At 43.3% G+C, this 27,814-nt stretch overlaps 1 protein-coding gene across 2 annotated transcripts; it reads left to right on the top strand.

Annotated features, from left to right (window-relative positions):
* The first annotated feature begins 375 nt into the window (after window positions 1-375).
* On the top strand, window positions 376-27,671 carry nek5 (NIMA related kinase 5). 2 transcript variants are annotated; one of them, XM_085249273.1, is made up of 24 exons: window positions 376-489; window positions 1,232-1,359; window positions 1,908-2,004; window positions 2,084-2,181; window positions 5,075-5,158; window positions 5,893-5,963; window positions 9,062-9,148; window positions 11,038-11,092; window positions 11,354-11,467; window positions 11,849-11,935; window positions 12,512-12,608; window positions 13,804-13,916; window positions 14,256-14,314; window positions 15,146-15,310; window positions 16,017-16,095; window positions 16,353-16,466; window positions 16,624-16,704; window positions 16,856-16,957; window positions 17,944-18,024; window positions 18,216-18,314; window positions 18,563-18,737; window positions 18,838-18,948; window positions 19,052-19,190; window positions 26,770-27,671. In XM_085249273.1, exons 2-24 carry the CDS (start codon window positions 1,237-1,239, stop codon window positions 27,062-27,064), a joined length of 2,526 nt encoding a protein of 841 aa, XP_085105399.1. In that variant the 5' UTR covers window positions 376-489; window positions 1,232-1,236; the 3' UTR covers window positions 27,065-27,671. The 2 variants fall into 2 exon arrangements, with proteins under 2 accessions (XP_085105399.1, XP_085105400.1); XM_085249274.1 differs by lacking the exon at window positions 26,770-27,671 and having other exon boundaries at window positions 19,022-19,151.
* The last annotated feature ends 143 nt before the right edge of the window (window positions 27,672-27,814 follow it).

Raw genomic sequence — 27,814 nt, 5'->3', positions numbered from 1 at the left:
GTGTAAAAATAAAACCGAGTCTAGGTCGGGTACTGCAACAGGCGTAATTAGAGTGTACAGGAAGTGACATGCAACAGCTGCTTTGAACATTTTAATAGATAACCTGTTGAAAGTTAGACTTAAACGAACCTTTTATATAATAATAATTGACATTAACATAATAATAAGAAATCCCCTTATGGCCCAAATGTGTTGCAGTTTAAGTAGTTTACTGCGCAAATAAAAATGAACGAATGAATTAATGAATAATAGGTGCTGTAACACAACACTACAAAATGAAACTGCTGAGCAGCTTGGGAAATATAAAGGCGAAAGCTAATGGCGAACTCGCCTACAAAAACTACTACTCCCAGCATTCTGCGTGGTTTCCTTTCGCGCTTACCGTAGTTCAACACTTCTGAAGACAAGCGCTTCCTCTAATGACTTTATAAGTAATTTGCAGCCGTTTTCTTTCGCAATGTGACTTCTGCTTTTGCTACTTTTGAAAGGGTAAGTGCAGAGCTTCTGTGTCGCTATAAGAGAGAAAAAGTGAGCACTGTCCTCCTCTTTGGTGAACTTGTGTTAAACGTGCTAAATTGAATGCTAGTAGACTGTGTTTCAGTCTCCATGGCAACGGCCTTAGTTCCGTCTGTGTTCGACGGCGACTTAATAATTAAGAAAAATGAACGCGTTAATAGTTGTTTAAACTTATTCCAAATTGTTTAACCCTGTCACGCATAGTGGTCACAACAGTGGACAGCTATTCAAAGTCTGTTTTCTTGTATTTGTGTCAGTGTTGATGGTATACTTGCACATAAACCACTACATTGGACACTGATGTGTCGCTCCATACCCTGCCACCCACTGGTCAGCAAGGTTTCCACCTACGTGGACATGTAAAAAACTCTTTGAATAGTACATGTTTTAAAAAAATGAAGTTCAAAAATCTTTTTTCATGCCCTAAAGATGAATAAAAATACTTTCAAAAGAAAAAATCCTGATTGAGGTTGCCATAATTCATGCATGAAAGGGTTAATAATACTGATTCGTTTTTTTTAAGGCGAGGGCATAGGCAAATAGCTTACACGCATTTATTTTATTTTGTTTTACCACCGTTTTAACATTTTCATTAATTTTTAAAATGAGAACAAAAAGTTTACTATTTTACTTTTTTTTTTTTTCCATTATTACTCAGTCTCAGTGAGTTTGTGTTTCATCAGCTAAACTGTTTGCCCCTCATATTGTCTTCCAGGGGCAATGAACGACTATGAGGTTATCAGACAGATTGGGCAGGGTGCATTTGGAAAAGCCTTCCTGGTCAAAGACAAAGGGGGAGGTGGAAACACACAGTGTGTGGTCAAAGAGATCAGCCTCAGGAAGGTACAGCAGCATAGCTCAGTTTCCCTACCTGCAGTGCTGCCTGGGATCAGGAAAACGATCACACTATATTGCTCTCTGTGACTTACACATGCATTCAAGCAGCTTTGTAGTGTCTCAGCTTTGTAATGTATGCTTCAAGCACAAACTAAGCTTATCTAATATACAGGCACCAGCTTAATTTGAAGTAGAATCAGGTTATGGTAAAACAACTCATATTCTGCAGTCAGTATAGACTAAGACAAGTCTTAAATAAGCTGTCTTTCTCACTGTGTACATTAGATTATGTCTTTTGTATGTCACTACAGCCCTTGAGACATTCTACATCTCTCAGCTAAAAATCGTGTTGCTTAAGTGTTATTTGTTACAAGAGTAACTTCAGTAAATAATATACTTACATTGAAAAGCACTGATGATGAATGGTTAGTTGCAGCCCAGATAAAACCATTAGAGCTCAAGTGATCAATTCTAAACTATATTTAGTGCTTATTTAGAAGTATTTTTCCCAAGAACACATTACTCCTTTTATTTTTGTGTGTTTTGCTGCTCAGATGTCAGCAAAGGAAAAGGAATCATCCAATAAAGAGGTGACGTTGCTGTCAAAGATGAAACATCCAAACATTGTCACCTTCATCCGGTCCTTTCAAGGTATGTGTGGGCTTCAGAGTAGAAGATGTAATGTATCAGTTTATATCAGTGTTAAAGTGTTTTCTGGATGTCTGTATAGAGAGAGGCAGCCTTTATATAGTGATGGAGTACTGTGACGGAGGAGATCTGATGAAGAAAATCAACATACAGAGAGGAGTTCCTTTCACTGAGGAGCAGGTATACCTCACCCTGGCCTTAGCTATTTGATAAAGGCTGATCAGATTTTCCTCACTGTGATAGTTTTGCACTGAAATATGTTCACAAACACACTGAAGGACATTCAGTCTCTGTTATTACTGCACGCAAGAAATAACAGTACAAACACACATCGATCAGACATAACATTATGACCACTGAGAGGTGAAGTGAATAAGACTGATTATCTCTTCATCATGACACCTGTTAGTGGCTGGGATATATTAGGGAGCAAGAGCCCTCAAGGTGTAAGGTTTGGAGAAAAATTGTGATGGCTAGATGACTGGGTTAGAGCATCTTCAAAACTGCAGCTCTTGTGGGGTGTTCCTGGTCTGCAGTGGTCAGTACCTAATCAACAGTGGTTCAAGGAAGGGACAGTGGTGAACCAGCTACAAGGTTATGGATGCGTGTGAAGAGCGAAGGCTGGGCTGTGTGGTCCAATCCAGCAGACAAGCTACTGTAGCTCAGATTGCTTAATGTTAATGCTGGTTACATACAGTGGCTTGCAAAAGTATTTGGCCCCCTTGAACTTTCCCACATTTTGTCACATTACAGCCACAAACATGAATCAATTTTATTGGAATTTCACGTGAAAGACCAACACAAAGTGGTGCACACGTGAGAAGTGGAACAAAATCATACATGATTCCAAACATTTTTTACAAATGAATAACTGCAAAGTGGTGTGTGCATAATTATTCGGCCCTCTTTGGTCTGAGTGCAGTCAGTTGCCCATAGACATTGCCTGATCCCTAATGACTAAATAGAGTGCACCTGTGTGTAATCTAATGTCAGTACAAATACAGCTGCTCTGTGACGGCCTCAGAGGTTGTCTAAGAGAATATTGGGAGCAACAACACCATGAAGTCCAAAGAACACACCAGACAGGTCAGGGATAAAGTTATTGAGAAATTTAAAGCAGGCTTAGGCTACAAAAAGATTTCCCAAGCATTGAACATCCCACAGAGCACTGTTCAAGTGATCATTCAGAAATGGAAGGAGTACGGCACAACTGTAAACCTACCAAGACAAGGCCGTCCACCTAAACTCACAGGAGTTTGCAGCCAAGAGGCCCATGGTGACTCTGGACGAGCTGCAGAGATCTACAGCTCAGGTGGGGAATCTGTCCATAGGACAACTATTAGCCGTGCACTGCACAAAGTTGGCCTTTATGGAAGAGTGGCAACAAGAAAGCCATTGTTAACAGAAAACCATAAGAAGTCCCATTTGCAGTTTGCCACAAGCCATGTGGGGGACACAGCAAACATGTGGAAGAAGGTGCTCTGGTCAGATGAGACCAAAATGGAACTTTTTGGCCAAAATGCAAGACGCTATGTTTGGCAGCATCATGCTCTGGGGGTGCTTCTCTTCAGCAGGGACAGGGAAGCTGGTCAGAGTTCATGGGAAGATGGATGGAGCCAAATACGAGGCAATCTTGGAAGAAAACCTCTTGGAGTCTGCAAAAGACTTGAGACTGGGGCGGAGGTTCACCTTCCAGCAGGACAACGACCCTAAACATAAAGCCAGGCCAACAATGGAATGGTTTAAAACAACATATCCATGTGTTAGAATGACCCAGTCAAAGTCCAGATCTAAATCCAATCGAGAATCTGTGGCAAGATCAGCTGTTCAGGAACGCTGTCCATCTAATCTGACTGTGCTGGAGCTGTTTTGCAAAGAAAAATGGGCAAAGATTTCAGTCTCTAGATGTGCAAAGCTGGTAGAGACATATCCTAAAACACTGGCAGCTGTAATTGCAGCAAAAGGTGGTTCTACAAAGTATTGATTCAGGGGGCTGAAAAATTACGCACACCCCACTTTGCAGTTATTTATTTGTAAAAAATGTTTGGAATCATGTATGATTTTCGTTCCACTTCTCACGTGTACACCACTTTGTATTTGTCTTTCACGTGGAATTCCAATAAAATTGATTCATGTTTGTTGCTGTAATGTGACAAAATGTGGAAAAGTTCAAGGGGGCCGAATACTTTTGCAAGCCACTGTAGATACATAGAGCATCACAGTTTGTTGTGTGTGGGGCTGGATAGCTGCAGACCAGTCAGGGTGTCCGTGCTGACTCCTGCCCACCACCGAAAGTGGCAGGAATACGCACGTAAGCATTAGAACTAAACCATGAAGCAATGGAAGAACGGGGTCTCATTGGACAAATCATGTTTTCTTTTACCTCATGTGGCTGCCCGGGTGTGTGTGACTCACTTACCTGGGCGAACACCTGGCAATAGGATGCACTATGGGAAGAAGGCAAACCAGTGTTATGCTTTGTGAAATGTTTTGCTGGGAAACGTTGGGTCCTGTCATCCATGTTGATGTTACTTTTATATGAGATACCTACCAACGCATTATTGCAGACCAACCGCACCATTGAACCAGTACTCCCGGATGGCCTTTTCAGCAGGATAATGTGCAACAAAACAAAAATGGTTACAGAAATGGTTTGAGGAGCACAACAAAGGGTTTTAACATGTTAACTCGGCCTCGGAATTCCCCAGATCTCAAACCAATTGGACATTGATGTCTCTGTGAGGCATCAAAGTTTGTCCAGCACATCTGGATGTGCTGGACAAACAAGTCCAATCCAAGGAGCCCTCACCTTGCAACTTAACAATTAGAAGAGCTGTTGTTGGCATCTTGCTGACAGATACCACAGCACACCTTCATGCCTCGATGGGTTGTTAGGCTGAGTTGTTTTGGCAGCAAAAGGGGGACCAACACAATATTAGGCAGGTGGTCACAATGTTATGCCTAATCGGAACATTAATTGTGGAGGTTTTCATTTATATTCTTCATTAGGTGGTAATTTGCTCTCTATCCATATGAAAATGTCACAGTAATAAAACAGTTGCATGTTTCTTAGATCGTCGACTGGTTTGTTCAGATCTGTCTGGGCCTCAAACACATCCATGACCGGAAGATTCTCCACAGAGACATCAAAGCTCAAGTATTTAACCTGCTTCACTACAGCCTGCAATCACATATAAAGCTAATTCATTCAAAACAAGCTGTTCTGTCTGTGTTCAGTATTTGTAAACTATTTTGAACTTTTCAACAAATTACACAAAACAGGTGGCCTTATATAGTAATGGTGTTTTTTCAAATAATAGTGATCAAACTTGCACATGCATTCACCTCCTCATGAACAGTTATATGTTTTTATGATTTACATATAGATTTTGGACTAAGATGTGAAAGAAATGCACGAGACCTGTTATTTATTTCTGTAGTCTGTGTCCTGACAACAACCAATGTAAGTCTGATTATCATTTTTAAAGACAAGGATTGTGATCACAGTCACCTGTCAGAACCAAACTGAACAAGTACCATCACTTTACCTGAGCTTTACAATGCAGAGTTTACATCATGCATTATATTCATTATTGGACATTTACGTGGTAAACATTACCCACAGAGACTGAGGTTGAGTTTTATAATTATCTAGTGTTATCATTGCACAGTATTGTACAGCTGAACTGTCCTGAGGTCAGCTTTGCATTGAACAAAGACCTTGCTGTATGCCAGCTCCAAGAATATCTCAAAACAACTGACCACAGACTACTCATGGCCATCACTGTCTATCATCAGTCTTATCCGTTTACACACACACACACACACAATGTTAGTGCCATCCTTGTTGAACACAGACATCCTTTCATTCTTGCTCTCCCTCTGGTCTAGAATATCTTCCTAACCAACGGAGGGATGAAAGCGAAGCTGGGTGACTTTGGAATCGCAAGAATGTTGAATAAGTAAGTCAGTGTCATCTTCACACACACACACACACACACACACACACACACACACACACACACACACACACACACACACACACACAGCTGTGCAGCTGTCTGTCGCTGAGCCCTCTGTAAAACATGGATGACTTCCAAACAACTGATTATCATTCCACAAACCGTCGTCCCGGACATGTAAACAAATGGCTGTGGAAATAATGGTCTGTCTGTAGTTTTTTTGGCTGCTTGCAGAGAATGATAAAAACACATCCATGTCCTGTAAATAACAGTCTGTGCATGCAATAATTTTTAGACATGACTGAAAATAGCAAACATGTTTAAAATGTTTCAGCAATTGGACGTTTGATGAACATTTGGGCAGAAAATCATGGCTCGCAGAGAATGAGTCCTGATGCCGAAGAATATTCTTTGACTGATTTTCATGAGAGCCACCAGCAGGTTTTGATTTACGCTTTGTAGGAGTTCAGCCAGCTTCCACTTGTACGACTGACATTCATTTATCCTTTAGCTTCACTTCAAGATCACTATCTGGTGTTTTTCATAGATTTGCAGGAGAGCTGAGAGAAAATACAGAAAAAAAAAATAACTACAAATTAATTTTTTATTCTATAAAAATATATTTTACTGATACACAAAATTAAATTAGCCAGACAACTCTACATCTCTGAACTGAAAACCAGTTTAATACTGCTTTTCTATATTCATCCACTGACAAACTACTTAATCTCTCCAAAACCATACCAACTGAATTTCTTTCAATAAATAAATGTGACAAATTTCTTTCTTTCTACAAGAGCAATGTTCATGATATCATAGGTAATATCTTAGTCTGTTACAGTAATTTACCTAGCAATGCCTCATATTCTCAGCTTTAAATTTTAAAGATCAGGAAGGAATTATTCATCAAGTCCTACACCTTGTTCCTTGACTCCATTCCCATGAAACTATTCAAATTTGTAGCTCATGTTTTACAAATCATTTAGTCAGTATCAATAGTTCTCCACATACTGGCATCTTCCCTGTTTCTCTAAAATATGTAATAATCACACCACTATTTAAGAAAAATAATATTGACATAATTTCCCTTTTCTAATATTTTATTCTTCCCTTTCACAAAATTTGGAAAATTTGTTTACAAACAACTGAGTAAATATATATTTAACAGTCTTTATGATAAGTACCAATCAGGGTTCAAATCCACTCAGAGCACAAAAACGTATGACGCCTTTTGTATGGCCTGCTTTAACAACGTACTAACCTTATTTACAATCAATATTGTATGGATGTAATAATGGTGCTAAAGATACAGAGGGCTGTTAAAAAATAAAAAGAACATCAATAAACATCAATAATGGCTCACAAAGAGTCTGAGTTTTAGTTCTATCTGAACTCACTCCTGCTTTCAGCACCACGACATTCTAATTCAAAGGCTTCATGACACAGTGGGTTTACCAGGTCAGGTTCCTGATTGCATGGATGGATGGATCCTCAAGGCTCAGTCCTTGGTCCATTGCTGATTAACCTTTACGTACTCCTACTTGATACTATCACGAAGAATCATAAGATATCCTCCCATTCTTATGCAGATGACACATAGTTGTGCTTATCCTTTTCCTCTGATGAACTAACCTCCATTCACAAACTAATGAGCTGCACTGATGACATTAACTGCTTGATGTCTGGAAAGTTTTCTAGAGCTGGATAGAAACAAAACAGAAATATTTGTTGTTTTTCCAAAAAGTCAGAGACAGAAAATGCTTTCGTATTTATCCACTCTGTCTCTCTCAGTGAGCAAGTCTGGAGTCTTTCAGTCATTCTGGGTTTCAGTTTTGATAATCGCATCAATATCGTCTCAAACTGACTCTGAGAAATTGGTCCATGCATTCATATCGAGTAGGATAGATTACTGTAATGCTCTGTTTGCCAGATTATCCAAATCATCAGTAGGGTGACTTCAGCTCATTCACAATGCAGCAGCCAGAATCCTAACAGGTACCAGGAAATGTCATCATATTACCCCAGGGCTGAAAGCACTCTGTTTGGCTCCCAGCACAATATAGAATAGCCTATAAAATGCTATTACTTGTGCAAACCATGCTTCTTTAATGGCAGTCCATTAAGCTTAGTTGCCAATTAACTCGAATGTGTTTTTCGTTTTTTCCCCAGTAACAAAATACAGCAGATAATTAAAGTAATGGTTCACATTAGACGGATAGGGGAGACGGCTAAAAGCTCTTATATTAAAGCTTTTGCAAAACTTGCATTTACATATGATTTATTTTCTAACAGCAGAGTTTGCTCTGATAATCCAGTTCTTCAATCTCAGTGCAGGCAATGTACGGTAAATGGACTTATTCTTATATGGCCCTTTTCTACTCTCCTGGAGTACTCAAAACAATCTATACAACATGCTAAATTCACCCATTCACACCAACACTGGTCTAAACACCGTGTCCCAATTACTGGTGAATATACGCTCACCAACCACTTTGTTAGGTGCACCTCAAAATCTGATGATCTACTGGGATTTTCCCATAAAAACAATTCATAAAAGAGAAAATAACCAGTGAGCAGGTGAAAATGGCTAAAAAATAAACACCAGACTTACGTGTTAGTCTTTGTAAAGAAGAGAAACAAGTTTTCTACAATCTAATTAGCCAGTTAGATAACTTATGATACATATTTTCCTGATCACTTAGGTTCATAGCTTCATGTTCTTACATTTTGACTCACTGACAAAAGGAGCTTCAGTTTAAAGTTATGTTTGGTCTTGTTTGTGTTTACATTTTTCCAGAAAGTCATTTCATTTGCTTTTCTCCAGAACATATATTTAATGTTTCTCGTCACCACTAATGATGACTTCCATCTTACATGGCTGACCAAAAAAACAAAAACAAATGCTTCCTTCAAGACTTTGCCTCAACCAACTGTTTTCACTGAGTGCCCTTACTAAAAAAACATTTGTATGAAAAACACCCATATTGCTTTATGAGACCACTAGTAATTTAGTGTATGTTCTTTGATAGCATGCATATAAACTTGTATTTACAGTTAATTTATTTATCCTAATAGTGTTGTTTCTGTACATTGTGTAGTACCATGGAGCTGGCCAGGACTTGTGTTGGGACACCGTACTACCTCTCCCCAGAGATCTGTGAGAATCGGCCCTATAACAACAAGACGTATGTATGTGTGGTTGCCAGTATGATATATATATATCATACTGTTCAGATTGTTCTGTTATACCTGTGCAACCAGTAAGCTCCATAATATAACCTCTTTTTGGATATTTATTTTATTCCATGATAAGCTACAGAGGCTTGTTGTGCCCACAATTTAATGTTTAAAGAAAAAGTTATACAAACCAATTAAAGGAGGGGCACAAAAATAGAGCAGATATGGTAAAACTGTGTTTTTGTTTTGTACCTCACATGTGTGGGGCTGAAGCTCCAGTTGTGTTCAGCTCTGAAACCAGACATCTAAATGTCTGCACAAATAAATTGATCTGTCATTAACTTTGATCTTTTTTAGCAGTGGAGCCAGAGTGTAAAGTCTGTTTATTAGGAGCAGCTTATGTAGGAAACTACATAAAAAGAATTTTCTGATAATTTATATGTGAATATTTGCTTTTTTAAATGTTGTAGTATGAAACAGTATGTCACAATGTAGTTTTTATCATCTTTCTTAGTTTTGGTCCCAGGTTTTTGAGTTGTTTTGGAGTACAGGAAAACCTCATAGTACAAACTTCCTTCTTCATAGTACAGTCCCCTGCAGTCCTCTGCTATGTTTTTCAGTCTCTTGAAAGTAAAAAATCCTTCTAACCCTTAAAACTATTATCCTTAAAGGCCCACAGTTTTCGAAGAACACAGTTTTTAAATTGCTCTGTTTTAAAATTTACTGTCTCAAAAATTGACTTTTATTTTTAAGACATCTTTATCTTGAGGAAACCGCAACACAAGTATGCAGCGTGCATCACACGGAATCAGCCACTGAAGCCTAAAACCTTTTTTTGTTCCAGGAAATCATTGGTGAAATCATTGTGATCTTGAAATCCCTGCTACACCTTGTTTTTGGGGACTAAGCTGTGATTGGATGTGGGAGGGTTTAAACAAATAGCTGAGGCCAGAATGAGGAGGTTCCCTGCTAGAACCTGTGGCTGTGGATTAGCTTTGTGGGTGTAATAATAGAGCACAGGTGCTGTAATCTTCCAGTCATGATCTGCTCAGGCTGCAGCACCTTCACTCGTGTCAATGTGTTGAAACACATACACAGAGAGACACATACAGGCCTGCCAAAAGCAAACTCACACATGCAACATCTCAAGCTGATGATTCGTCCTTCCTCCATTCTTTTTTGTGTTTTTGCTGCACTCTTCTGCAGTCTTATTTTGATACAACTGAGGTCAAAGTTCCTTCCTCTTTCCCACACACACACACACACACACACACACACACACACACACACACACACACACACACACAGTTTTCATGGCTGACACCCCTACTGACATGAACTAATTCCAAACTCCTAAGCTGTCCTTTCAGAAGAAGACAGAAATGCCTTTAACTTCTCAACGCTTAAAAGGTCCCACCAAACTGCGAGAGGACAAACACCCCACACCCACGCTTGGCTCTGAGCCAAGAAAGCAAATGCCTGAAAAGAATTTTTACTATTGGCAGCTATGCTCTGATTAGCTGCTTCAGTGCTCTTAAGATTGTGGTGTTGTTCAGCTCAAGCGGACTGGAAACTTAAGTTTCACAAGGAAATATTGAGTTATACAGGTGAGGTGTATCAGAAATAATAATTTAACATGCTTTGCAAACACACTTTAGTAAATAAAACCCCCAAAAATCAACACTGAGGTGAGAGTGGTTTGTAATAAAGTCTATGTCTCACTAGAAAGTTGATGTGGTTAAAATGATGTCCGATTGCTTTTGAAATCTTTCCTTCTAACCTTGGTCCGTGTGTGTGTGTGTGCGTGTGTGTGTGCGTGTGTGTGTGCGTGTGTGTGTGCGTGTGTGTGTGCGTGTGTGTGTGTGTGTGTGTGTGTGTGTGTGTTTCCTTCCTGCAGGGATATCTGGTCTCTGGGGTGTGTCCTGTATGAACTCTGTACCCTAAAACATCCAGTAAGATGCCCAACGCCCTGCACACCCAAAGCTGCTTCACACACTCAGCTTCACTAATCCTGTCTTAATGCTAACACTTACGCCAATGCTGGCCTCTGTGTAGGAGTGCAGTAAGAGAATCAGAATTAGACCGAATAGGAAACTGACACAGAATCTGTTTTGGTCGTCCAAAGTAGAGATCTTTACATGAACTCTCTGTGTGCTGCATATATATATCCCATGGGGTATTTGTGTGTGCCTGTGTCGACTTGTCTCCTGCAGTTTGAGGCCAGCAGCTTGCGACAGCTTGTCAGTAAAATCTGCAGGGGGCGCTACAGCCCAGTACCCAGCCGCTACTCCTACGACCTACGCCTGCTGGTCACCCAGCTCTTTAAGGTCAGACACTCTCATGTCACTTCCAGGTTTTTCATTTGGTCTGTGGATATGAGTTAGATAAACAAGTGTGCAAAACCAACAAGTATGAACATGAAGCTGGTCTTTTGACTCAGACTTAATTAGTAATGAGTCAGACTGTAATTAGCAGGGAGTAGAACAACTGCTCCTTTGGGCTAATATCTGAAGTGGTTTGGTCATGTGACCAAGATGTCACTTTGGAGCAGCTAGTCTGGATGCTTCCTACAGGAAAGAGACTGCATTGGTAGACCGAGATGGTGTGTCTTTGCTAAAAAATACCTTTGGATCTCCCAGGAAGCGCTGAGTTTGTACTTTAATTGTGCATACACATGAAAGCAAACATTTTTTTTCTTTCTTTTTCAGGTCAACCCACGAGACCGTCCCTCAGTCACTTCAGTCCTCCGACGTCCTATTTTGGAGAAACATATCAGCAAACACCTGGATACTCAGGTTTGCAATCAGATTGGTTCACAGATTATTGATGTCATCAAATCGTCTCAGTAAAAGGAAATTGTTCATGTTTACAACATAAAAAAGATAGTTTAGGAATAAGATAATATTAGCACTGTCACTAATTCATGAAACAAAATCAAACACATAAACCAATCAATCAATCAATCAATCAATCAATCAATCAATCAAGATCATACAAGCACAGCAAACAAATTTCTTAAAAAATAGTACTATATGGGCATAATACTAAACAACTACTTAGTTATAAATATTTTAAAATATTTTTTCAGTGCCCAATATATTTGTCAAACAGATTGAAACATTACTAAATATTAATTGAGATTAATTGAGATTTTAGATAATTCAGATTTCAGGAATTGTTTTGTTTTTCAGACAGAACTTCACGGGTCATGAATTCAAACAGATCTCACATTACATAAAATGATATAGTGTGTTAGTTTAAATGTTTGTAAATTCCAGGTATTGACTTGGTCATAAAAATCTCTGACAGATAAATACATATATGAATGTGCAGGTTTGCTTCTGTTTTTGTGATTTCTTGTGTGTGAGCAGGTGATGCAAGAGGAGTTTAGCCACACCGTGTTGCATAGAAACAAAGCTGTGGGGTCTCAACCAGTTAAAACAAGAGGGGGAGCAGCAAAAACACCAGGTGCAGCTGGACTTACAATACAAAATTTTAAATTACTTGGAAGGCAGCTTTTTTCCCTCACACATCTCCTGGAAAACATGCTTTGATTTTTTTTCCCCTTCTGATTTAGGTTCTGTCAGTATCTTCTGCCTATTCTATTCCTAGACTGTGTCCATGATGTTGAGGTCAAGACTCCTTACAGCCCAGACCATCTGCTGCAATACTTCTGCTTGTACTTCTTTTTCTGTTGTGTTGCTCAAGATAGTTCATTATGACTTGGACCATGTTGTTATGGTGCAGATCGAATTCAGGGGCTTCAGATGTTAGTCTGATGTGTTTATTGATGGTTATATGTTTTAATTTACTTTCAAAATAATTTAAAGAACATAAAGCATAGCTGTAGGGATGCCTCTGTATGCTGTGTGCACATATCAAACATAATTCCCTGTGGTGTCTTTCCAGTCACTGTCTATGATGCAGGAGTGTTTTTTTCCAAAACTTTTTGCATTACTTTTTATAGTACAAGCACTAAGAGTTGTATTAGATAAACATCAGCAGAGCCTTCAGGTATAAGAGCAGTAAGAGAATCTCTTAATAATTTCAGTTCTGTTCTGAGTCTTCAATTGTGTATACTGTAGTGACACCCAGTGGTAGCTTACCCACACCACGACTGTCCTTCAACACATCTGATAAGCTGCAGGGAAACTCCTGTCCGCTCGTATCACTCAGTAACTGTTGGGGAAGAGCTGGAACCTGATTGGACTAAATGTAATCACCTTACATCCTGGCTCACATTGTGTTTTGATAACATCAGCGCACAGCCCAAGGACAAATCACTGAGGGGGTGTTTATTTTCACTTTCTCCTTCACAATGGTTACCTAACTTATTTGTCTCAACACTTGCACATTATTTTTACCTGTTGTGTGAGTGGTTTAGTCTTTTTCTTTTAATCGATAAAGCAGTGCATGAAAAACTGCATGCACTGTCAAAGCAGTAAACCCCCCCCCCCCCCCCCCCCCACTGTATACACGTATAAACCTACATTTATGTCATGTGTGAAAGTGACACATTAAAAACACAGAAACCAAGAAAAGTGAACTTTATCTGTGAGACAGCGACCATCAACAACAATCACAGCGTGTGACTCTGTGCTCACAGACAGCAAAAAACAGCCCACTCCTTGTTATTCTAACTCAAGATTCTCATGTTTTCCAGGTAAGATTCAGAAGGCTAGAGTAGCCGAGAGGCCGGGGAATGCCAACAAGCGAGTGCCTGCTAAACCAGATTGGAAAGTCCCTCTCAAAGCCTACACACCCACCCACCATAAAGTAATAACATGGAAACAATATCCACAGTTTCACTGATTACCACCATAAAAAAGTAACTTTGTAAGTTTCAGCGGTTAATGACTTGCTTGACTTGCTAGCTTATTTTTAACTACTGTACCTCCAGTGGTGTGGAACTGCTGTACTTAGCTAGTAGGTGCTTTTTCAGATTTGGAGTAGAGCTCGTATCACCCAAGCATGATTTTTGCTTTACTGGAATTCTTTGTTCTTTTAACAAAGCTGCAGTAAAGCAATGGAAGCACAGCTCAGTCGGTATAATACAGTTCTTTAGTTTTTCTTGTATTTCTGTTGTATTAATACTGCATTTGTTTGTAATTGCAGCCTCCTCAACGTAGAGAAGCACAACTAGCAGCCAATAGAGAGTTTCCAGGGATCCAAAGGTTTGCTCAGAATGATGTGAACGCATAGTAACTCCTTTGGTCCTATTCCCGCCTGATATTGACACTTCTGTTTACAGCTGTGTAACCTGACCAGCTTTAAGTGCATCTTATTTCAAGATGATCTGTAAAAAAAAATTAGAGCTTATAATAGCTAGCCGCAGCCTCATATGAACATGACATATTACATCCATCTATCCTTTTTCTGCTTATCCAGTTCAAGTTTGGGTTGGGGTACTGGGGAGCCCATCCCAGCTTCATACAGTGAGAGCTGGGGTACATCCTGGACAGGTCATCAGTCTGTCACAGGGCTAATACAGAGAGACAGACAACCATTCACTTTCACATTCACATGTATGGCCAGTTTAGCATCACTAATTAGCCTAAACCCAAGAATGTTTTTAGACTGTGGGAAGAAGCCGGAGTTCCCAGGGAAAACCCACACAGACACGGGAAAGCATGTAACCTCTGCACAGAAAGTCCCCAGACTGGATTTGAACATAGACAAATTACACCATGTCATTATATATTTAACAAAAATTAAGCCAAAATGCAGAAGCAGTGTATGACAAAGTAGACCCTTAGCTGATGCAGAGGGAATTAAGTGGGTAAGTAGCAGCCATGTGCTGTTAATCAAATGTGCTTGATTTAAATCATCATCATCAAGTCTCCAGAGCTCATCAAGTTATGTCCTGATATGTAAAACCTTAGAATTGAAAGGATGTACTTTCTTATACCTCTATTGTACAGATCTCAGGTTTGGTTAATCAACCATTAGCTTCACTTAATGATGATGGTTTATCATGCATGTATAATATGTAATATTAATTACAGGTTTAATGGTCAGCAGCCTGTCAGCCATTACCAGCATTACCACGCCCAGTTGGATGCCTTTCAGAGGAGGAACAAAGAGGATGTTCTTCCTCTTCCTCCTGTGGAAAGACCAAAGGAGCAATGTGAAGACCAAGCTGCTCCTTGTTCTGTGGAACCATATCAGCTGTGAGTGACCAAAGACCAGTACACCTGTAGCTAACAATTATTCAGGAAACAGTTTCTGTAAAAACTTTAAATTAAATCAACCAATAAAAACAATAGGATAGAAAGTACATCCAGCTATCATTACAGTAGCATAGCTGTCAATTGAGTTCCTCTTCATTAATGGATGATTTGTTTCAGCTGTACATACAGCCATTAAAGGTTCTTTTTAAGTACTTAAATGGGATAAAACGGTAAAATATCTTCTTGGTTAGCTCTGATTCCCTAGCATCAGGGAAAAGTCTCCAAAACTAGACCAGCCTTCATCCAGACGACCATAAATTTGGAACTGCACTCATACTAGGACCTAGCAGCACACTTTATGTAAATAGCAGCGACTCATAAAAACAGTCAGCAGCTGTTCAGCTTTCAAGTAGATAAGAGTTTTTTGCAAGGGAGAAGAACGGTCCTGCCCTGTCTTCCTGTTCTCACCCCAACAGGTCATGATAGATGCCCTGAGCCTAGTTCTTCCTGTTAAAAGGGAGTTTTCCTTCCCACTGTCGCCAAAGGCTTACTCAAAGACAGTGATCTAGTTGTTGGTGTTTTCTCTGTAACCCATGTAGGGTCTTTACCTTCAATATAAAATACCTTTAAGCACCTGTTCAGTGATTTTACGCTATATAAATACAATTGAATTGAACTAAAGTAACAGTTAATCTTCTTCTGTCAGTGTGGCTGCCGCTCGAAATGAATACCTGCAGAGAAGACAGGAGGCCAACGACTACAAGCTGAGAGCAGAGAAACAGCTGGTAGGACTAAGCTCTGTGCCTCCACACACTGTTGCTGGAATATCTACTCTTCTATTAGTGTATTAACTATAAGCGGAGCTGTAGTGTTGTGGTTAGTGTAGTGGAACACAAGTACATCAAAACTGTTCACTATTAAACTGTACTAATGCACAGTAGAGTTTATTACCTGTAAGACTATACTGTAAGAAATGAAAGTGGCACAGTTTTCACAACGATTAGCCACTTTTACCTTTAGCCTTCGCTTTTCTGTTGTTCAGGGTCTGCGTCCATGTACAGCTGAGCGCAACAGCAAGCCTGGTGGTCAAGAGCAGGAGGTGGGCAAACCTGAACACCAACATATGCCTTTGGACAAGAGACAAGGGGGTCAGCAGGTGGGACACACTCACAAGACACAGCAGCCATTAAAGTGAGCAGTTATGTTTAGTATCTAAATGAAGGACAAAAATGTGTTTACAGAAATAAAGAAATGCAGAAAAACTCTCCTAGGAATGTTTTCTAGTAGCTTTTAGAGTGTGTGTGTGGTTGCAGGAGTACCTGCGTCAGCTCGATCTCATTAGACAGCAATATCACCTGGAGATGAAACAGATGAGGATGAGAGCTGAAGCAGAGGTACGTACAAACTCCTGAACTCTTGAACTTACCCTTTTACACTTTGGGTCACTTCAAAGGTTGAATCAACCTTCTGCAGAAAATACACATAATAGCAACTCTCAGTCAATAATGAAGAGCATTAACATATTTTCATCCTGTCATGTTTCAGGCCAGGCCACAACACAAACTCGAGACCTTTGTGTTGGAGCAATCCAAGGACATAGAACCATCTGTCGACAACAAAGAGCCCCAGGAAGCAGCACCTGCACTGGTGAAATAGATTACTGGATAGGAATCACAAATACTTTCTTCATATTGATGATATTTTAGTAATATAAAGCAATTTTCTAAAGCTAATTTAATTTCTTTCAGAGGCCAGTTAATTTTCTGCTTTCCTGTAGCGTGATATTTGCAGTGCAGTGCCCCTCTTTTACTCATATATGCAAACCTCCAGAGAGGAAAAGGGGCAAGGCTTTACATTTATTCAGACCAGCAACAAACACTTCATAAATATGTGAAAATATCTCTGTAACATGTTCTGCACCATCATGGACTGCAGGCTCTAACTTGTGAATGCAGTGTATGATGGTCAAGTTAGGGTTGGTCTTTCCACTGACCGTTCCTCTCTAACAGCCCATCACAGCAGCGTCGCCATCAGCTGCCAAACTAACAAACTGTAGCCTTTCTTCACATCAAGGCTTTGTAACTGCAGGATGTGAGACAACAGACACCGTGCATAACTGAATGAATACAATGGAATGAAATACGAGACTATAAATCTCACCTTTTTAGGGAATGCTGATGTAGATGACCAGGCATGCGTTGGACACCCACTGTAAATATTTGTATTGAATGTCCTGTAAAATGTGACACTCTAAATCTTTTTATTTAATTTTTTATATTAATAATGTAATAGTTTTGACTCTGAAACAACAAGTTGGAACAGAACAGAATCCAGATTGTTCACGTCTTTGCAATATCATTTCAACTATCAAAGCGTTGCCAGTGCACAAAGTGTTGTTTGTACTGTAGATCGATTAAAGGTCCATTTTCCTTGCAAATCACACCCTGTGGCTGCATGGCATATACCTGTATTATCTTCACGAACTATTACAACCCTATAACCATACTCTGACAGTATATTCTGCTTTATTTTTAAAGCAATCACTGTAGTGTTTGCACACATATTTAGGGATACAATATTCATTCTACAGAAGAATTCATAACTGTAGTTTTCTCTGTGTCTGGTTTCTGCAGGATGTTGAAGCAGCTCTGAGGCAGATCAGAGAGGAGAACAGAGACCAGATGAGAGCTTTGGAGAGAAAACACAAAGACAAAGTGAGTTTATACCAACAAAAACAATTCTGCAGAGGTTTAGTCCAGTAATTCTACTTGTATACCTGCATTCAAACTATTTGAATATTGAAGACCTTTCCAGATTCAACAGTGGCATTTAAGTTGTTGACACATCTGAAGCACTGAAGACTACTGTATCTTTTGCTCTTTTTGGGGGTTTGTGACGTCTACAGAGGGGAATCATGTTTGAGATCCGATTAGATAATGAAAAGCTAAGGGAAGACGAGGAGGAGGAGGAGAAAGAAGAGGAAGGAAGAAAACAGGATGACCAGGTGAGAGACAGAAGATATCATCATCATCATCATCACCTTTATTTATAAAGCACTTTAAAACAACCACAGCTGACACAAAGTGCTGTACATAGGAACTATATAATAAAATTACACAAGATATCAATCAAAGCCAAATAAAAGAAAAGGTGAAATAATTAATTAAATAAATATAAATATAATAAATATAGTCTTTAGTATCTTTCTAACTGCCAATCTTCTTCTCACTCTTACGTTCCTTTTCCATGCAGGAAGTGGATCCACTGAATCGAACTCTGTCCTTCCAGGAAGGAGCACAGCTGAAGCTCAAGGATTGGCTACAGGGGAGGAGGGGGTGGAGCAACAGGACTCCTCAGACTTTGCTGAACGCGCTTGGCAACATGGACATCAACTCAGTCTACAACACGGCGGTCGAGGCTGGACAAGGTGCAGCATACCCACAGAACAGCTGGGTGGTGATGCTCAAAATGTTTATTACAATTAGTCGGTTTTTGCTTCTCTGAATAATGTCGATCTATTGGACAAGGTGAGGAAGTGGCAGGTCGTAGGCAGTGGATTGACGAGCCCCCTAACACCCTGCTGAGAGCTCTGGCTCAGGCTGAGCTCACATCATCAACTCTAGATTCAGTGGCCACAGGTGAGACATCACACACTCACATCTGATGGGTGTTGAAACCAGCAGTGTAAAGGGTGAAATGTGCTGTTCTCAGTGGTCCTGGAATGTCTATAATGTGAAAAAGATTTAGAGACACAGCAGGACGGAACAGAGGAGGAAATTAACCCGGACAAAGTGGAGGAAAGGGATGGTGAAGGAGAGGAGGAGTCTGATGTGGAGATGGATGAAGAGCGTCTGGAGCCGAGGTCAGATGATGATGACACGTAAGTCAACACTTCTTTCTGTTCACATTCTAAATATACTGCGTATTTTTACTCCATGCTGCCACAGTGAGCTGAACCAGATGGAGTTACAGTTATCAGATATCAGTTTATTACAGTATTGTACAGAAATTAGAGCAGGGGTCCCCAATCCCAGTCCACGAGGGCCGGTGTCCCTGCAGGTTTTAGATGTGTCCTTGATCCATCACAGCTGATGGACCAGTTGCTTGGTAATGAACTAATCATGTGATTCAGGTGTGTTGACCCAGGGTGAGATCTAAAACCTGCAGGGACACCGGCCCTCGTGGACTGGGATTGGGGACCCCTGAATTAGAGGATTAAATGAAAGAGAATCAGATTGTCAACTATAACTTTGGACACATTAGTCAAATTCCAGAAGAATTTAGTGAAAAAATGCACCAAAAATTGCTCGTCAGTGTTGCTCGTCATGTAACAGCGCGGAGCTTTACATGTCTCTGAATTTCAGAGGGGGGGAATAGAACAATACCAGATATATAAGATATGAATGTATTATAGACAACAAAGTTACTTTTTACATTGAGCAATGATTTTTGCAATGCTTCATATTTTTAGTCACATTTCTACACAGAGGTTGAGCCACAATGTGCAGCGAGTCGAAAAGCCTCTACCCGTCTTTACTCAGCAGTGTACAATTCTGCAACATCACAAATCTTACTTAATTACTAGGGGTGCAACGATACACAAAATTCACGGTTCGGTTCGGTTCGATACTTTGGTGTCATGGTTCGATATTTTTTCGATACAAAAAAATGTTCATGCATTTTTAATTTGTCATTTATTAAAATTATAAATATATATTTTAACTCAAAAGTACAGTTTTTAAATTTAACCCTAACCCTTGTGTGTGTTTTTTATTTTGACAGCGAATGCGCACCTGCGGACCACTTATGTGCAGCCCTGGTTATTTAGCTCATCATATCGCAGCCACAGAAATTATTTTGTCCATGAAACCATAAAGCTGCACTTTCTTTTTGCCTTATAGTCTGATTTGTCATAACTTCTCCGTTTTGTGGTAAGCTTTTCTTTGGCTGTCACTTCTTCACCCTGGCCTGTCTTATTTGGCTCAGCAGAACTGAAATGCTTTTACACGCACTCACATAAGCTCAGCGATTCTCTGCGCGATCAACCTCTCACATGTTTAAGCTGCGGGAGATTTCACTTGTCATGTTTGCATAGTAAGCTAACGATTAATAAGACGATGTCAGAGGAATTGGTGCACAAATTATCATCACTCACAGATCAGTGCTGTCGCTCTCTATACACAGTTCGCACGATTGCAAAGTGAAAGCAAAAAAACAAGCGCAAATTCAAACGCGACTTCAATATGTCACATATTGACAGTGGCTCACCGATGCCAATGACATAATTACCCAGCTACATTTCTGAAAGAATGCAAAAGCATTGACATATATTTTTCCTACAATAGCCCGACGGGCAGGGAAGAGATAGATTTTGGTAGCCCGACTGAAAAAAATCGCTAGCTCCGGGACATCGGGCTAGCGATATTGCGAGCCCTGTATCTGATTGAGGAATCACTCATCTTTGGAAAAGAGAGTTTATTACAGAGAAATGTCTCTTTCCAAAATAAAAGCTATACTATCCGCTTCTTCTGGGCTATATTCTCAGCAACATAAGGAGAATCATGTGCTAACAGCTGTCTAAATGACTAAAGTTAGTAGCATGCTTGCTTTTTTTTGTCTGCTTCCACTTGTCTTTGCACTAGGATGATGTCGGCGTAAATGTGCAGTCATATTCGTTGTGTTCCCACTAGTGCTTTCAGGTTAATATTGTTGAAATGACCTTAACGCCACAACACGGCAAATCTCCGTTAACGAGCTACCGCCGATCACTCCGTGCATGGGGCTAGACGGCCAACACGTTAACGAGCTAACTGCGCTAACACACTAGTTCACACCAATGTAATTGAGCATTGCATGGCACATCCAACATACTGTAACGATGGTTAAGTGTTATTGTACATGTTGGTTATCTTTGCACACTGTTGTTGTTCTTTTAAGATTCATGTTTGGTTGTGCTGCAGGAAGTAGGGAGGGTGGTGTGGAGGAAGGGGAGGGGGGACCTGGGTTCTGTGTTGTGTGGGTGCCAGGCTGAAGAGAGGGTAGCACGAGGGCGCTCTCCCCTGAGTTAGCAACCCGCTTGCTTGTGCCGAATAAACGGACAAACTGAGACCCAACCGTCTGGTTCTTGAGAACGTTACATTGGTGTCAGAAGTGAAGGAAGAAAAAAGGACCCCAGAACGCCCGACACCCTGTTGCTGGCGACGCTTGCCGTTACGAGACGAGGATGTTGCCGGGCAAGATTAAGAAGGAGACGGAGGAGAGGGAGGTTCGTCCGCGCTCGCCCGCCCATGGAGTGAGGGAAACGGCGCTGCGGCTGTCTGCCGAGGCTGGATTTTCTCCAGGTTTGACTAGGCTCGGGAACTGTTCGCACAGCGGCCGCGATTCCGGCGGGAAGGAGTCGACCTCGCTTGGCGCGCCGTCACGTGATGTAAACAAACATGGCGGCGCCCAGCAAGCTGCAGCGAATATAAAAACGCCTAAGTTCAGCGGCAAGACGCCATGGGAAGTGTTTATCGCACAGTTCGAGCTGTTAGCTGTTGCAGCTGGCTGGTCTGAGGAACATAAAGCTCTCCAGTTGGCTTTGTGCCTGTGTGAGGATGCAGCTGCATGCCTGCTGCTGCTAACCGGGGAGCAGAGGGGAGATTATAATGCTCTGGTCGGAGCACTTCAGAGGCGCTTCGGGCAGTATAACCAACCAGTGCTGCTGAGGTCGGAGTTCCACAACAGACGCAGATTGCCAGGTGAGCCCCTCCGCATTTTGGCCCATGAAGTCGAGTGCCTTTGCCGGAGGGCGTATGACAGCATGCCACCATCAGTGCAGGCGGAGTTAGCTCGGGACCAGTTCCTGCAGGCCCTGAGCCCTAAAGAGCTCCGTATGCAAACTCAGCTTGCTCGTCCGGCCACACTCAGTGCAGCCCTAGAGCTAGCGTTGGAGAGGGAGATGCTTGCGGGATCCTCTGGGGGCGCTGATGACGCACACGTGGTGAGGGCTGTGTCAGCACCTGTGGAACAGACGGAGACGCCAGCGGGCCTGTGCAGTTTGGTGCAGGCGGCTTCGCTGCAGTCGCCTTCCCCTCGGGCTGGCCCACACCGCCGACCGCAGAGCTGCTGGGGTTGTGGACAAGTCGGACACCTCATCAGGCAGTGCCCCAAGCTTGCAGCGGTTCAGGGAAACGCCCATGGGCCCGTGTAGGCGGGAGTACACGGGCCTGGGAGAACGACATCCCCACTCCACCGCCACCCCCACCTGGTGCGGCCATCGCTGTGGGCTGGACCCAGGTTGGCGGCTTTTGCCATGTTCCAGTGACGATTGCGGGGGTGTCCTGTACGGCCCTGCTGGACACGGGGTCCAATGCAACGCTGGTCCGACCCGATGTTGTCCCACCCGGAGCTGCTGTGCAACCGACTAATGTGCAACTTAAGACTGTGACCGGTGATCTGGCCCCAATGAGAGGGAGGGGAGTGTTCCAGTTCAAGGTGGGGGACCTCGGTGTGTCTTATGCTGCCTGGGTGGCTGACGTGCAGGACGCCTGCATCCTTGGGCTGGATTTTTTACGAGCCATTGGTGGTGTACTGGACTTAGGCAAAGGCTTCCTCGCACTCCCTGATGGGAAGAAGGTGCCGCTTATTCCCCCCCCGGTCTGCACAGCATCTGCCGCGGCGTCCACCTCCACCGCAGAGACCCCTGCAGACCCGCCAGCAGAACAGCGAGCGGAGGAGGAGGAGAGGCTCTCAGCAGTGAGGAGTATCTGGTCAAAGAACTGTGAGGGGCTGACTCCACAGCAGCAAGAGAGTCTATGGCAGGTACTAAAAGAGTTTAGTGACATTTTTGCCCTGAAAGAAAGTGATGTTGGCTTGACACACTTGGTAGAGCACGTCATTGAGACCGGGGATGCCCAGCCTATTAAAGTGCGCCCCCGCCGCCTGCCCCTGGCTCATCAGGAGGCTGCAGACAGAGAGTTGTGTGAAATGATGAAGGCGGGCATCATAGAGCCATCTGATAGCCCATGGGCCTCCGCGGTGGTGATGGTGCCTAAGAAAAAAAGTCCTAGGATGCGTTTCTGTGTGGACTACAGACCACTCAACAAAGTGACGAAGAAGGACTCTTACCCCCTTCCCAGGATTGATGAGTCTCTCGACTTAGTAGCCGGGTCCTCCTGGTTCTCCACCCTGGACCTGCGGAGTGGCTACTGGCAGGTGCCACTGTCCCCGGAATCCAGACCGAAGACAGCCTTCTGCACTAACAGGGGACTATGGCAGTTCAAAGTCCTGAGCTTTGGTCTTTGCAATGCTCCTGCGACCTTCGAGAGGCTTATGGACAGTGTGCTGGCTGGCGTCCCACGGCAACGGTGTCTGGTTTACCTGGATGACCTTCTAGTGCACGGGAGCTCCTTTGATGCTGCCCTGGATGCCCTGAGACAAGTGTTGGAGAGGGTGGCAGCTGCAGGCCTGAAGCTGCACCCCGACAAGTGCCACTTCATGAGGAGGGAGGTGGAGTTTCTGGGCCACAAGCTGGGTCGTGAGGGCATCAGCACGTTGGAGGAAAAAATTCACACCATTACCGAGTGGCCCACACCAGCAGACCAGAAACAGCTCAAAAGCTTCCTAGGGCTGGCGTCTTATTACAGGAGGTTTGTGAAGGGCTTTTCCTCCATAGCCGCACCACTCTTCCACCTGCTGCAGAAGGACCGTGACTTCATCTGGACCCGGGACTGTCAGCAGGCGTTCGACACCCTCCGCAGATCGCTGACAGAGTCTCCAGTCCTTGCCCCCCCTGACCCCACCCTGGCTTTTGTCCTGGACACTGACGCAAGTAATGTGTGGCTGGGAGCTGTGTTGTCGCAGGTTGGGCCGGAAGGTGAGAAGGTGGTGGCGTACTTCAGTCGGGTCCTGAACAGGAGTGAGCGGCGCTACTGTGTCACACGACGAGAGCTGCTGGCTGTGGTGGCAGGGGTGAGACACTTTAAGTACTACCTGTGCGGCACAGCATTTGTTATCAGAACTGATCATGCTGCCCTTCAGTGGCTGATGTCTTTCAGGGAGCCAGAGGGACAGGTGGCTCGCTGGCTGGAGGAGCTCCAAGCCTTCAATTTCACTGTGGAGCACAGAGCAGGGACGCACCATTCTAACGCAGACGCCCTCTCTCGCCGCCCATGTGCTGCAGCTGGCTGCCGTTACTGTGAGAAGCGAGAGGAAATAGAGCGGGAACTCACGACAATGGACGGAGCAGCACAGCTCGCCTGCAGGGCTCTTCTGGTGGTGGATGCAGCGGAGTGGAGGGCACGGCAGGAACAAGACACGGACCTGCTGCCGGTCCTGCAGTGGCTGGAGAAGGGGGAGCAACCCCTTTGGGATGAGGTCACTGGGTTTTCCATCTGTACCAGGGGGCTATGGGCCAAGTTTGCAGCTCTCAGGCTGAAGGAGGGGGTGTTGGAGCGTGCCTGGAAGGATCCTGCCACGGGGGAGGAGAGGTGGCAGGTTGTGGTGCCAAGGTCGCTGAGGTCAGCTGTGCTGGAAGCCTGCCATGGGAGCACTGGCTCCGGCCACTTTGGGGTCTCCAAGACTCTCCGCCGCCTCCGCCAGGGCTATTACTGGGGTCAACAGCGGAGGGACGTGGAGGACTTTTGCCGCAGCTGTGATGCATGTTCCTCACACAAAGGGCCACAGGACCAGTCCCGGGCTCAGCTTCAGCAGCAACCAGCAGGAGCCCCAATGGAGCGAGTAGCTGTGGACGTCATGGGCCCATTTCCTCGCACAGACAGAGGAAACCGCTATGTTCTTGTGGCCATGGACTATTTTACCAAGTGGCCGGAAGCATACGCCATCCCAGATCAGGAGGCTGAGACGGTCGCTGATGTATTAGTGGAGGGGATGTTCAGCCGCTTTGGAACAGCAGAGACCCTCCACAGTGACCAGGGGCGTAACTTTGAGTCCAAGGTATTTGCTGCCATGTGTGAACGCCTTGGGATTAAGAAAACCCGCACCACCCCACTTCACCCCCAAAGCGATGGGCTGGTGGAAAGGTTTAACAGGACGCTGGCCCAGCAGCTAGCCATCCTTACCTCAGAACACCAACGGGACTGGGATTACCATCTTCCCCTTACCCTCATGGCCTACAGGTCGGCAGTACAGGACTCCACCCAATGTACGCCTGCCCTGCTCATGTTAGGGAGAGAGCTGAGAACTCCTGCAGAGTTGGCTTTTGGGAAGCCCCCGGACGCGCCAGAAGCACCACCAGGCCGGGACTACGCAAGGAAGCTGCAGGACCGGCTGGATTCTGCACATTCCTACGCCCGGGAGCAGCTGGCGAAGGCAGGCCTGCGCCAAAAGAGGAATTATGACATCACCACTAAGGGGAGGCACTTCCGTGCTGGGGAGCTGGTGTGGGTCTACAGCCCAAGAGAAAGAAGGGACGGTGTCCTAAACTGGATAGCAGCTGGGTGGGGCCTTGCAGCGTCCTAGAGCGAGTGGGGGAGGTTGTTTACAGGGTGCAGTTGCCTCCTAGGGGGAGGATAGTAGCGCTGCACAGAGACCGGATGGCCCCCTACAGAGGGCAGTCCCTCCCCTCCTTTCCAGAGGGACGTGTACAGAGCGTCCATGACCCTGCTCAGAGGGACCCCCGACCGGGGCTGCGTTCCCCTCCCTCGGACTCTCCACCCCAAAGCCCCGAAGCTCCGCGTCCACCTCAGGGGCTCAGGAGGTCAAGGAGGGAACGTAGGCTACCACCCCGCCTCAGAGACTGTGTCGTTCCCTCGGGGACGAGGAACTTATTGCTGGGGGGGCAGTGTAACGATGGTTAAGTGTTATTGTACATGTTGGTTATCTTTGCACACTGTTGTTGTTCTTTTAAGATTCATGTTTGGTTGTGCTGCAGGAAGTAGGGAGGGTGGTGTGGAGGAAGGGGAGGGGGGACCTGGGTTCTGTGTTGTGTGGGTGCCAGGCTGAAGAGAGGGTAGCACGAGGGCGCTCTCCCCTGAGTTAGCAACCCGCTTGCTTGTGCCGAATAAACGGACAAACTGAGACCCAACCGTCTGGTTCTTGAGAACGTTACAATACTGTTTTACTTTAGTCCATGACTCGCTTACCTTCAGGGTCATACGTCACATGAAAACCAAAATAATTCCAAACGCCAGATCTGAATGAGGTTCAATTTGCCTGTTGCAAGGAGAGCTTAACTTCTGTCTCGCTAGCTTGCCCTAGGCGGAGTAGTCGAACACAGATTCACTGAGCGCTCAACACAGACAGCATCGTCAGAAGGAAAATTTATAAAAGAAATTACAAATGTTGTATTGTTCGATACATATGCGTACCGAACCGAAAGCACTGTATCAAACGGTTCAATATCGATACGAATATTGTTGCACCCCTATTAATTACATCAAACATTTTGGTCAATGTGTGTTTGTTTTTAAACTCTTACATGTCATTAAGTGTTAATTTTTTCCACTCTTTCTCATTAGGAACTTTGAGGAGTCAGAGGATGAGCTGAGAGAAGCAGTGGCAGACTCCATGAGGAACCTGTTTGTCATGGAGGACACGAGCTCAGACGAAAAGGAGCAGGAACGCGAACCACTAGCTGATAGGATGGAGGAGGAGATGGATGAAGGTGCAGTGAGCTCTGGAGATCCTCAACAAATCCAAGCAGAGGTCCAGAATTCAAGTGAAGAAGCGGGATCGTTCAAGGTATTTCCTGCTGAGCCTGAGTCCCACAGACAACATACCACAGCTTCAAACGAGCAGCCTCAGACTCCTTAACCGCCTGCAAACTTTAACATTTTGATTTTGTGAGAGTTGGAAAAAAATGTAAGAGTAACTGGAATCTGATAATAAAAAGTGATTGTTTTCATGATGTGAATACATGACTCTGTGAAGGATTGTTGTTAATTTAGGTTGTTTATCTGGCGTAACAACAAGTCACACTTTCTCAGTTATCTTTAACCTATTCCAGTAAATAGCCCAGTGGAATAAGATGTTAAGCCTGAATAATGTGCAGTTACGTGAATGTGTGTGTGAGGAAACATACACTATTAAAAGCACAAGAGTTTTTGTGAAATTTAAGGCACTTTGGCTTGTAAGAGGGGAAAAGCACTACTAAATTAATACAAATGGGTATTATCGGACACTCCATGATACTATAATATGACATTATTTCACTGACATGTTATTGTTTGATGGTGATGGACCGCAGGACTCAGCTAAGCAGCTAAACTGGCTTCATAGTACAGGTCTCATATATGACATTTAACAGATGAGTTTTTAATCATGTTTGGTAATGTTTTACTTTTGCGCACGATATCTCGTCTCGTTTATTTCATGTGTGTTTTTTTTTACAACAGGCTGGTAGCACACAACAAATCTGAAGTGTTTCGTTTATTGCAGCATTATTTAATTTAATTGCAGTTTGCAAGTGAAACAAACTCCAAACAGCCTTTTTACATGGACAGACTTAAATAGTTCTAATTCATCTTTAAAAATAAAGGTTAGTCAGCCTTTTACATATAATAA

Source organism: Mchenga conophoros, linkage group LG16 (assembly GCF_057382185.1).
Source record: "Mchenga conophoros isolate Kocher_MC1m ecotype Shallow Benthic linkage group LG16, M_conophoros_male_GT1.1, whole genome shotgun sequence".
NCBI lineage: Eukaryota > Metazoa > Chordata > Actinopteri > Cichliformes > Cichlidae > Mchenga > Mchenga conophoros.
Note: the sequence above shows the minus strand (reverse complement) of the source record. Positions and strands in the feature narration are given on the sequence as shown.